This window comes from Panthera uncia (assembly GCF_023721935.1).
Source record: "Panthera uncia isolate 11264 chromosome B3 unlocalized genomic scaffold, Puncia_PCG_1.0 HiC_scaffold_1, whole genome shotgun sequence".
NCBI lineage: Eukaryota > Metazoa > Chordata > Mammalia > Carnivora > Felidae > Panthera > Panthera uncia.
In genome coordinates this window covers 103815610-103826751 of record NW_026057582.1, presented here as the reverse complement: position 1 = coordinate 103826751, position 11142 = coordinate 103815610, and the positions used below count along the sequence as shown (strand labels likewise).

At 47.3% G+C, this 11142-nt stretch overlaps 1 protein-coding gene and 1 non-coding gene across 4 annotated transcripts in view; both read right to left on the bottom strand.

Annotated features, from left to right (window-relative positions):
• Positions 1–4225: 4225 nt before the first annotated feature.
• LOC125910527 (U1 spliceosomal RNA) lies at positions 4226–4390 on the bottom strand. Its single transcript, XR_007454028.1, has one exon. It is a non-coding gene; the product is annotated as a U1 spliceosomal RNA (small nuclear RNA).
• A 2181-nt stretch (positions 4391–6571) lies between these two features.
• Positions 6572–11142, bottom strand: part of SNX1 (sorting nexin 1) — a 41054-nt gene continuing 36483 nt past the window's right edge. For 2 of the 3 annotated variants that reach the window (XM_049611739.1, XM_049611738.1), the window contains exons 12-15: positions 10025–10168; positions 9372–9452; positions 8824–8895; positions 7804–8236 (exon numbers count right to left, since the gene is read on the bottom strand). In XM_049611739.1, the coding sequence (XP_049467696.1) occupies positions 8186–8236; positions 8824–8895; positions 9372–9452; positions 10025–10168 (348 nt within the window). In that variant the 3' untranslated portion in view covers positions 7804–8185. Of the gene's footprint in view, positions 7768–7803; positions 8237–8823; positions 8896–9371; positions 9453–10024; positions 10169–11142 lie in introns of those variants that run through there. The other variant, XM_049611740.1, reaches the window with a different exon arrangement.

Below are 11142 nucleotides of genomic sequence, written 5' to 3'. Positions count from 1 at the left end.
ATTCTCTCTCTCTTTCTCTGTGCCTCTCCCTAACTCATGCTCACTCTCTCTCAAAATTAAATAAATAAATAAATAAATAAATAAATAAATGTTAAAAAAACACAACACAGTACCTTTATGTTGAATACTGAACTTTGGTGTAGATGTCTGAGAAAATAGTTCTTCTAAAACATCTTGAATTATTGAGAAGTCTAAACTCTTCATTTTATAGATGAGGAAACTGAGGTGTGAGGAAGGAGAAGTGAGCCTCCGGGGGAAGGTTGTGTTAGGAAGACACATTTGACAAACAGGTCCCGCCAGAGCCCCAAACGCAAAGTTTGGCTCAGGGTAGGCTGGTAACCAGCTTCTCAGGGGACATACAGGCTCTAGCCCTGGGGCTCCAGCCAGCAGTGTCCCCCCTTCCAGATGACAAGGACAGCTCAGTTGCTTCAGACATGACCTAGGGATGGAGCAAAGGGAGCTGGCAGAGGCCACCCCAGCCACCTGCCATCCAAGGCTGCACAGCTTCCCAAGGAGATTTTTTTCTGGTGCTACAGCAACTCCCAACACCCCTAGAATGACTATGTCAGGGAACCAACCACTCGGCCCCCCTCATGTGCCCAGCACTGAGGTTCAAGGAACAAAGATGTGCTCAGGAACCCTCAGGTCACGGGGGTTTACTGTGAAGAGTTGTGAGACCAAGAACTGAGGCCAAGTGGAAAGCCAGGCCAGAGGCCGGGAGGGGCCGCAACCCCAGGCCCTGAGGTCTGGAACTGAGATGCTCCCACCTCCCATTCTAGCTTTGGGTTCTGTCTCAGGTCTCTCAGCAAGTGGAGGTTTTAGTCTCTGCCGCCAAAGGTTCCCAGGTACTCACCCAAGCTGCTCCTGTCTTCCAGATTCTGCTCCTGCTCCCCAACTGGGCCACACACTGTGCCTGTCTGGGAAGAGAGGATCTCACAGGGGTCAGAGAAGCTCACAAGCCTATGAGGCCAGGTGGGTGACATGTCCTTAACAGGTCTCTTGTGTGAATTTATTCAAGTCTTTAAGAAAACAACTTAGTGGGTTAATATCTAGGTTCCTCTTGTCCATCCCTGTCTAGAATGTGTGATACATGGGGTGGCAGACAAGCTGAGTCAAGCAGATTGGGTTCAAGTTTTAACCTCAGAGCTCTCGCGGGGGGGGGGGGGGGGGGGGGGGGGGGGGTGACCTTGGGCAAATTGCTTAATTTCTCAAAGCCTCAGTCTTTTACTACCTGGAAGTTCTCTGGTGCCAGATATGTTTCAGAGCCCAGAGGCACAGAGTAGGTGTTTAACACATGACAGCCCTTATCCTTAGGCCCCTCGGTGGGAAGGGGTTATCCTGCCCCCACACTTGTTCCACCTGCCAGGTGCCTTATTATTTCTGGTGAGGCTGTGGGGAGACCTGCTGGTTGGGCCCCTGTGGTCATCACTGCTGCCACTCAAAATGGAAGAGGAAGCTGAGAGCTCTGAAGCTAGGAGGGGGGCAGTGATTTGGAAACAATGGTCACATCCCTTTAGGGAAAGGTCCTAACTCAGATTGAATGGTTTTTCTGTGATTTTTCTGGACCCAAAATGCATCCTATGGAGGCTGTGCAGCTGGCTCCCTGGGACCAGCCTTGGGGGTGAGTGGTGTTTTCTGCCCCAGAGGTTTGGCCATCATAGCCAGAGGAGCATTTCCACAACCAACGAGGGCAAAGGGGAGGAATCTTGGCTGAGGCAAGCCTTGGGGCAGGTGGCTATCACCTCCCAGCCTGCAGGCTTCCCGTGGAAGATGGAGCACCATTCCTGCCAACCACAGCACGGCCTACCAAACCCCAGATCAAGCCTGATTTCTGAATGTCTTCAAAACCCCCAAGATCTGGGCCCACAGGCTCCTAAAACAATAATCACCAGAGCTGAATGGCAGCCATTGCCCCCTTAGGCTGCCTTTGTGGGTGGAAGGGAGCATGGAGATACGTAGGAACAATACAGTCCATGATCTTAAGGAGTTCAGAACCCCAGAGGCTAATGAGATCATCTCAGAGTCAACAATGCACACAGGGTGAGAAAGACCAGAGGTTTAAGAGGATGACAGAGCGACAGAGGAGGTGGTCTCCCGTTCCAGTCTGGGGGTAGAATGGAAAGTGCATCAAAGAAAGCTTCCCAGAGAAGGTACATAGAGAGTAGGCCTCAAAGGATGCACTGCATTTTTTTTCCCATAATGAAAACACTTTATTTAATTTTTATGATCATAAAAATACATAGAAATTCCAAGCAACATAAAATACTGTGAAAATTTTAAATAATGCAGAATTCCATCCTGCTAGGGCAACCATAGTTAACAATTCAATCAACATTCGTTCCATATATATAGTTTTATATAAACTTACACCACACTATACATGTAATTCTATAGCCTACTTTTTTCACTTAAAAACGTTTTCCTGGTCAATGAATATAGCTATGTATCATCTCCAATGACTGTACACCCAATCGTATTATGTACCATAATTCATTTAATCCCTTCCTGCTGTACAGAGATTGATTTCAATTTTTACAACTGTACACCTTGCTAAGATGGGCCCCTTTGCACAGTCTTCTTCATGGACTTGGTTTCTAGACGTGTCTACGGGAATCCCCCGTGAATGTTCTGACACGTTTACCAGTGCTTTCCATCTCCATCTACTTCCACTCCCATTCAGACAGGTGTAATTCTGAGACTGAAGAGAGGGATGGGAACCGAGACAGGGCATGTCAGGTACAAAGCCCACCATTAACAAAAGGCTCCTTAGGCCTGGGCCGCACAGAACTGAGGAAGCAAAGAGCATGAGCATGTTTGGGGGCAGTTTCTGTCAGGGGTCGGGCGTTGTTGTGAAGCGCTAGGACATAAACAGGAAAGCGAGCGGGAATCCTCTCAGAGAACACTGGGAGTGCCAGGTGGCAGAACCTGCAGTTGGAGATCATTCAACCTTGATCTATCTGGCGCCTATTTTGAGACCAAATCTTTCCTGGGGACCATGGAGTGACAAAGACGTACCACTTCGGAGAGTTGACTGTTTGGCAGAGAGCGCCAAAATCAACCACACATCTCGTGCCACAAGACGTTGGCAGATGACGTACACACCCTTCCCATGGCCAGTAGACACGGATGAGTGGTTCTCACCCATTTCTAACTCTCAGCTCGGGCCCGACTCTCCCCAGTAGTGGAGCGTCTCTCCACAAGACACTTAGCCAGTGTCTCCAAAGACAGGGCATTCAGTTCAGGTGCATGACAATTGCAGCAAAGGTCTGTTCTTCTTTGCTCCAGGAGGGATCACCATCATCTTCCCCTTTCCTCCTGCTCCCCTAGGCTGCTGTGGAGAAAATTCCACCACTTTGGGACCTGATGTCCCTCAAAATCCATGGTTTCCACTCCCATTTGGGCCGTAACCATGCTCAGCAACGGACCCTCCTCCATCACCATGCTCTCTCTTCAATCACTTCCTGGTCCCATCCTTAGCAGATTTCATTATCATCTCTTGGTTTTAAACTTTAAGCTGCAAAGGTATTCTTTATTTTCTTTATGGTTCCCAGCTATAGGTGCACTCAGAATGAAAGTCTTCTGGAAAGAGTTCAAAGTTACAAATACCTATGCGTAAGTGACACTTTCTATCATTCCCACTTCTCATTTAATCTGTCACTCAGTACTCATATTGAATGCTGGGGTCCCTCTAGCTCAAAGTTTCATGCTCTAGACTCTGAAGCCCAGAGATTCTTTGGGGAAATAATGCATGGGGAAGTAGGGAAGTACAGACTCGTCTCCACACCTCTTCTCTAAACCACTTGACTCAAAATAGGAAAACCAGGTATCTCTATTTGAAAACACTTTAATTACCAAGCAGGAGACCTATATTCTCTGCCCCACCCTGTCTTCCTTCCCCACACCTCCTTGCTTGGCAGTGAGGCTCCCTGCTCTGTGCATTTGTCCCCAGACACAGCTCTGATAGCGATTCCCTTTCTCTCCTCTGAATTTTATTAAGATGCCAAGTCTGACCCACCTTTAAATAAAACAAAGCCTCCTTTCACTAGGTTTCTCTCCCACCTCTCAGCATGGGCCTCCCTTCCCATTCAGAGGAGCCTCTTATGCTACATGACACAGGCAGCACTGACGGCTTCTGCTCCCATCTGCTCCAAACCTACTTGGCCTTGTGTTGCCTGTGTCATTAAGGGCTCCCTTCACTGTCTATCCTTCCCCCACCGCACCCTCCCAGGGGGAAGCCTGAACGTAGTCCCCCACTACCACAAATTATGCAGTCGAGTTCCCCACTTTTGGGGAAATCGCAGGGGTCAGCACATCCAGAGTGCAATGGATAAGCCTCGCCCTGGGGGAAACCACCTTCATGATCATGGTATATTCCCTGCTAAGTACTCTTCACTGTCTATCCCGAAATTCCAGCCAGAAACCTGCAAGTCAGGCTAGCTCATCCCTCAGGCCTCTCTCAGATCAGTGACCAGGTGTCCAGTGGTTCCACGTCCACCTTCTGAGCCTCTCCAAGAGACCATCCCTTCTGTCCTCCTCAGCAATCTGGCTGGCTGGGATGAACATGGCTGCTCTCCTTGCCTCCAGTCTGATGCGTCTAAATCACAAATGTGAACATGTTATTCCCTGCTTGAGTCCCTTCAGTGGGTCCCCACCCTTCTGGGCAATTGTGCCAAGTGCTTCACAAGTTGTATCAAGCAGTGTGATCTGGTTCCTGCTTGTCACTCTCTGTGGGCTGCCCAATGACTTGACCCACACCATACCAAGCCACCTACATTTCCCTAGATGCCTACCTCCCACTGTCAAGAGACAGGGAGGTAGAATGGGCCCAGCAGAAGGGGCAAATGCCTCTTCACCTTTAAGCCACAGTTCAAGCATCCTCTTCTCTACAAACGTCTTCTTCCTGAGGCCCCAGGTAGAATGACTCTATCCTTTGTACCACTGTGCAGGCCTTGGGCTCAGTACCCTTAACCTGTTTGCTTTCTCAGTTTCCATGTGTGCAAGCTCTGTACAGAAATGCACAGGCCTGTCAGCCTCCAGTGCCAGATGCTAAGGAGGAAGTTCTGAAACCACAGTCCATCCCAAGGAAATAACAGACTTGCATCAAGATGATCACAGGATGGAATACAACAAAGCAAGGATAAAGTTTTACAATTAAGTTTCTTTGGAGAAGAGTTGCAAGTATGGAAAAGGGAGAAGACTTAGATAAACCCAATGGGGTTAGACTGTAAGGATCTGTGTGAATTCATGCTTTCTAATATCTAATTCTTTATGTTGTCTCTCTCTCTTGCTACTGCTATATATCTTTGTCTTTCATTACTTTCCTGCTCTGCCAAAAGCCTAGAAGCAATGACAACGCAGGAGCAATGAGCACGCTCAGCACGCAGATCTCGGTTTCTATAGATGTTTAATTCTCCATTAAAAGAAATCAGGACTCTGTGGAGAAATGGCTGATTCCAGAGCTGGGGCAAGGAAGATATAAGAGAAGCCTGAAACATTTTATTATGCCAGAAAGTAAGAAAAGTGTTAAAAAAAAAAAAAATGAAGGGGACAGGTTAAAAAAATCATCTGGGATGATTTGAGAATCAAAGTAAATCAAAGCAAGGGCTTGCAATGCACTTTGAGTAAAATAGGAATCCATTCATGCATACTGATAAACAAGTAGATTATTAAGTAGAGAGAAAGGATGTTTTTCTTTAGTAGAATGCCAACCAGTAAATGTAGATTATGGAGCCAGAAAAGCACACTGGAGAAGGAACAAAGTATTTACATGATCTCAAAGTACATCCCCACAAATTTCTTGTCAATTACAAAGGGGAAAATAGTAATCAAGTGATCAGAGTTAACTTCAGCATTAACGGGACCGACATCATGTGCCAACTTAAAATGCTCTGAGGACGCATCACTTCTGTGATGTTCCTGCCTAATTGCAAAACCCTAATATAGTCACACGGAACCGTGAGGCCAATCCAAGTCAAAAGATACTCTACAGAATACCTGGCCTATATTCTTCAAAAATGCCAAGGTAATGAAAGGCAAAGAAAGGCTGAGAAACTCTTCTGGATTAAGAGAGACACAAGTGATCGCATGTTACAACTCAAGGTAACACAAGATCCTGAACCAGGAAAAAGGGAATAGCTATAAAGGACACCACTGGGATAACTGACAACATTTAAATATGGACCATGGGTTATGTAACAGTATTAGTTTACTGTCAAACTTCCTGATTTTGATAAACATACTTATGGTTGTAAATTATGAGAGATGTCCTTGTTCTTAAGGAAATGTATACTAAAAATCTGGGGGTAAAGGGGCACAATGTCTGCAATTTACTCTCAAATGCTTCAGAAAATACAATATGTAAATATAGATAATAAATCATAAAGCAAATAAGGTAAAATGTAAACACTTGGTAAATCTGGGTAAAGGCTATATGGGAATTCTTCGTGATATCCTGTAACTTTTCTAGAAGATTTAAATTATATTAAAATTTAAAATTTACCAAACAACCAAGAATCCAACAACAAGGGATGAGTCAGAATTATGGTACAAGCACTCTGTGGAAGCCTTAAAATTACATAGCCTTCTAAATAAAGTTTGTGAAGATATGTAACAATAAAGAAGAAATGCTTACAAAATATACAGTGCTGAATGATAAAAGGATACAAAATATTTCACGTGGGTATTATTACAACTGTGCAAAAGCAAACGCAAGACTGGAAGGAAAAAAATCAAGAGTGTTAATAAAGATATTGGGGGATAGGGAGAGACTGAGTGACTTTTTCTAAAACAAAACAAAACAAAACAAAACACCCAACTGTTGAAAAAAATACTTGCCAGCACTGCACCCCCACCCTGGATCCCTGCCCCCACCAGGCTGGTGCACTGGAAATCAGTGCTGTTTACTGCATTCTCTTGCCTCAGGCTGTCCCTCCCCAAACCTTAACCACCCACCCAAGAGAACTAACAGAGCAGGCCTGGAATGCCCACAGAAAGGGGCGTCTCTGGGGCTGGGGGGTGGCAGACAGGAGTGGCGAGGTTCCATGGCAGGCAATCTGCCAACCCTGCCCCACAGAGCAGCTTCACAGACCATTCTGATCAGCCAGCTTAAGCAGCTGTGGACACAGCTGAGGGGAAGCCCAGCAACAGCGCATGTGAGACTCCAGTCTCCCTGGCCAGGCCAGGACAGAGACCCCTTTGAACGCCCTTGGCCTAAGCTGACAACACTCGGGCCCTGTTGTTGGCATGCTACCTCCTGGGCACAGAGAGTAAAGCTTCTTGGAACCTCAAACAGTTTAGGATCTCTTGGATGACCTGATCTAGAGGCAGAGTGCTGGCTCTGTTCTCAACGGAGATAAAGTGTTAAGTTCTTATCAGCTCTTTACACTTTTAACAGGAAACGGTCTACTGGGGACTTGGCAGAAAGAAGTTCAGAAGTCTGCTATCAGAGGGCAAGACTGAGAGAGCCCTGGGCAGCTAAGGGAAACAGGGTAGGAATAAAAGAAAGTCTGCCTCCTTCGCAGGAGAATCCATTGTCCCTCTTACTATAAGAGATGTCTTTACAACTCCTTCCCTAAAAAAGTAGGAATAAGAATTAAACAGGTTAAGAGACCCTCAGAGTATGTAGCAGAGGTAGATAGAAAAAAAGAAATTCTAGTCCCATAGGGAAGCAGCAGCAAAAGCTTAAACTCCTGTGGAGAGAAACTTACTATACCTGGGTAACTTCTTTGTTCGGAGTATTCTGGACCTGTTTCCCAACTGCTCCCCAGCCTAAAGCAAAAAGCACCACCATTCCGAGTCACGTCACCTGATTTTAAAATATTTTATTACATAATCTTTTCATGGCACCATCAGGAGTAACAGAAAACGTTATTCCCAGTTCCTAACCACATCCTGAAAAATATACATTTGTATTTATATATTTATATCAATACTCCACCCCTATCCCCTAACTCCACCACCTAGTGTAGGTCTTTTGCTTAAAGCAAGAAACTATTCTCTCAGGTAAGAAAATATATATGGAAGCTAAATGGAGTAATGGTTAGAATGGGCACAGGTTGGTCGTGGGGGCAGGGAAGAAGGGATAAAGTCCAGGCTAGGCAGGATGCATCACTGGAGTCCGGCAGAGGTGGAGAACAGTGTATAAAAAGGCAGCGTCAGGCAGGTGGGCTCTGGTGTCCTTGGTCCATTAGGAGATGGCCTTTGCCTCAGGAAGGAAGGCTTCCCAGTACTTTGCCAGCTGCAAAGAAGTGGGGACAATGAGCAAGTGCCCCCACCTAGTGGCAGAGACTGAGCCTGGGAGGGGAGCAAGCACAGGGCCACGCACTCCCCCGTGGTCTCAGCCACCCAAAGGGAGGCCAGAGCTGAGGCCAAGCTGAGGAAATGGCTAGGCTGAGAGTGGACCCTGGGACAGATTGGCCAGGCAGCCAATCTTACCCCCCTTCAGAGGAAGCATCAAGTACAAGGGAAATCTCTAAAGACAGTCCTGCTTCTGCCCTGGAGGAAGCATCCCTGTGGGGGCTACAGCTTTGCCCAGCTCAGTTAGCTCCTCACAATGGGATCCACTGTTCAATACAATGATTGGGTCTCAGCCTTAAGAGGGTTAGGTGGTACCATGGGGGGTTACAGGGAGAGGTAGGGTTTGTCCTTAAAAACTAACTTATTGTAGGATTAGGGCTACAATATCCTGCTTGGCAAAAGACCCTATTAGATTCTCCATGTTAGAGCAATACAGCCAGCCCAGCCCATCCCATCACCAAAGCCCCAGGTAGGCAGCTGGCCTCTGGAGGAGGCATAGAGAATGAAAGTCAAGCATAACTTACATACCTGCTGCTGTGAATACAGGAGTGTCTCAAGGTACTTGATCACGTGGTTTTTAAAGTCCTTGGATTTTTCTTTCTATAGGAGACAGGATTCTAGACTGATCATCCAGACAGTTGCTCCTACCCCTCTTGATGGGATGGAGTTTATTGCTGACCAAGGCCAAACACAGCCTCAGAAACTATAGCTAGCAGCTGGAATAGCTATAATTTCCAGCCAAATGGCTTCTGCCAAGGACTTGCAAGGCTTTCTTGCATGGTGGGCAGGGGATGGGAGGTGGAGGAAGACAGGAGAAAGAAAAGGGAACCAGAGGACACAGGAAAGCTGCAAGCTTTAACTTCTCTGGTCCAGCAACAAGTGTAGGACAGCCACTCTGCCTCAGAACATAAATGTGAACACACACATGAACACACACACACACAGCCACGTCTGTTCACAACTACCAGGTCACTGGCACTTTCATCGGTCTCCCTACTCAATAGACTTGAACAAAACCAACACCACCACTAAACAAGGCACTGCACACTTGTGAGAAGTAGGATATTCTATCTCACCTCAAACCGTATCACTTCTTTTCGGACCACAGTTGAAATCCTTTCAAAGTCCCTTTCATACTGAGTCACCCGAGACTCCCACTGGGAAGAAAGGAAACAGAAAGGATCACTTAATATTATGGTATCATTACTAAGTCTTTACCTTTGGACAGCAATTCTACATGTGAGACCTCAGTTGGTCATTATGTCTGTTTGCCCCTCTGGGTAAGATTAGAAACCATATGGAGATTCAGTGTGTAAGTCTAAGTCTAGGTGAAGGCCATCTGGCTGGAAAAGAGATGCTGTGTACTCCAGGCCAGGCCTGGTCTCAAAGTTCTGGCACCCCAAAGCCCCTGGTTCAGGTACCCACCACAAAGGCTGGGAGTTCCAGAGAACTGAATTCAGTTGTTGCCATACTGAATCGCCTTGGGAGTTTTTCACAGACCCACCCACGACCCCTCCTGCAGAGAATCTGATTTGTTAAGTCTGGGTGGAATGGGAAGAGAGGAAAAGGGCCAGGCCTCAAAGCAAGCCTGGACTCATTCTCAGAGGCTTCCCCAGCAGCCACAGTCCTTTAGACTCAATCGGCTCTCTCGCCTGCTGTGTGGTTTCAAGCATCTGGGTGGGATGGGACCCGGGCTCATTCAGGAGCCAGTCTGCTCTGTGTGCCTCACCTCTAAGATCTCGTCCTTGGCCTGCTGCAATTTGTCAGGCTTGTTGGCCCAAAGCAGCCGAGCCTCAGCCTCCCGCTTCTTCTGCAGCGTCGCCTGAGCATCCTGCCAGCGCTGCCACGTCTTCATACGCTGGTCGAAGGCAGCCTGTGGGGGTGGGGGTTGGGGAAGAGCACAACCAGCCCTTCAGGAGCTCCCCTGGCTCTGCCTGGGGTAGGGCTTGGGGGGCAGGGGGACTCTCTCCCAGCAGCTGTGCTAGAGAAGGACTGACCAAGGACAGGTTCTGCAGCCATATGTTAGTGCCCAGCTGGAAGCTTCACATCAAAAAGCACAAGCTTGTAAGATTCTTCTCCAAGCCTCCAGTGCGGCGGTGCCATGCTGCTTCATGCTACTTCCAAGGTTGGATGGCTGGGAGCACAGCAGGTGGCCTGATGCCAGTGCCCAGTTCTATGGCTTCTGAACTGCCTTCCTCAGATTAGTCTCTGGGTCTATGTACTTTTCCTGATCTCCTGCCTGCCATGTGCCAGGAACTAAGAATACAGTGGGGAATGAAACACGTGGTTCCACTTTTATGGAGCTTGTTAGAGGTTGACATATATTAATAATTGCAAATAAATAATTACAAGTATGCAGAGTACAGAGTAAACAAGCAGAAGACCTATCTCAAAATAACAAACTTGGAGACCTAGCTTAGTCTGGGAGATATACCAGGGAAGCCAACCTAAGGAAGCAACCTTTAAATTAACACCCAAATAGTATACAGGATTAGCTTAACAAGTCTTTAACTAAATACTTGAAGCTACCATGGGGACACACACGGCTTCCATCCCATCCATATATTCAACTGATAAATCAAGGCCCCCAAGAAGCTCCCCAACGTCCACTTGCTGGTTTTCCCAGTTTCCAGTTCTTTTCTCTTTTTTAAGATTTTTATTTTGGGGCGCCTGGGTGGCGCAGTCGGTTAAGCGTCCGACTTCAGCCAGGTCACGATCTCGCGGTCCGTGAGTTCGAGCCCCGCGTCGGGCTCTGGGCTGATGGCTCGGAGCCTGGAGCCTGTTTCCGACTCTGTGTCCCCCTCTCTCTCTGCCCCTCCCCCGTTCATGCTCTGTCTCTCTCTGTCC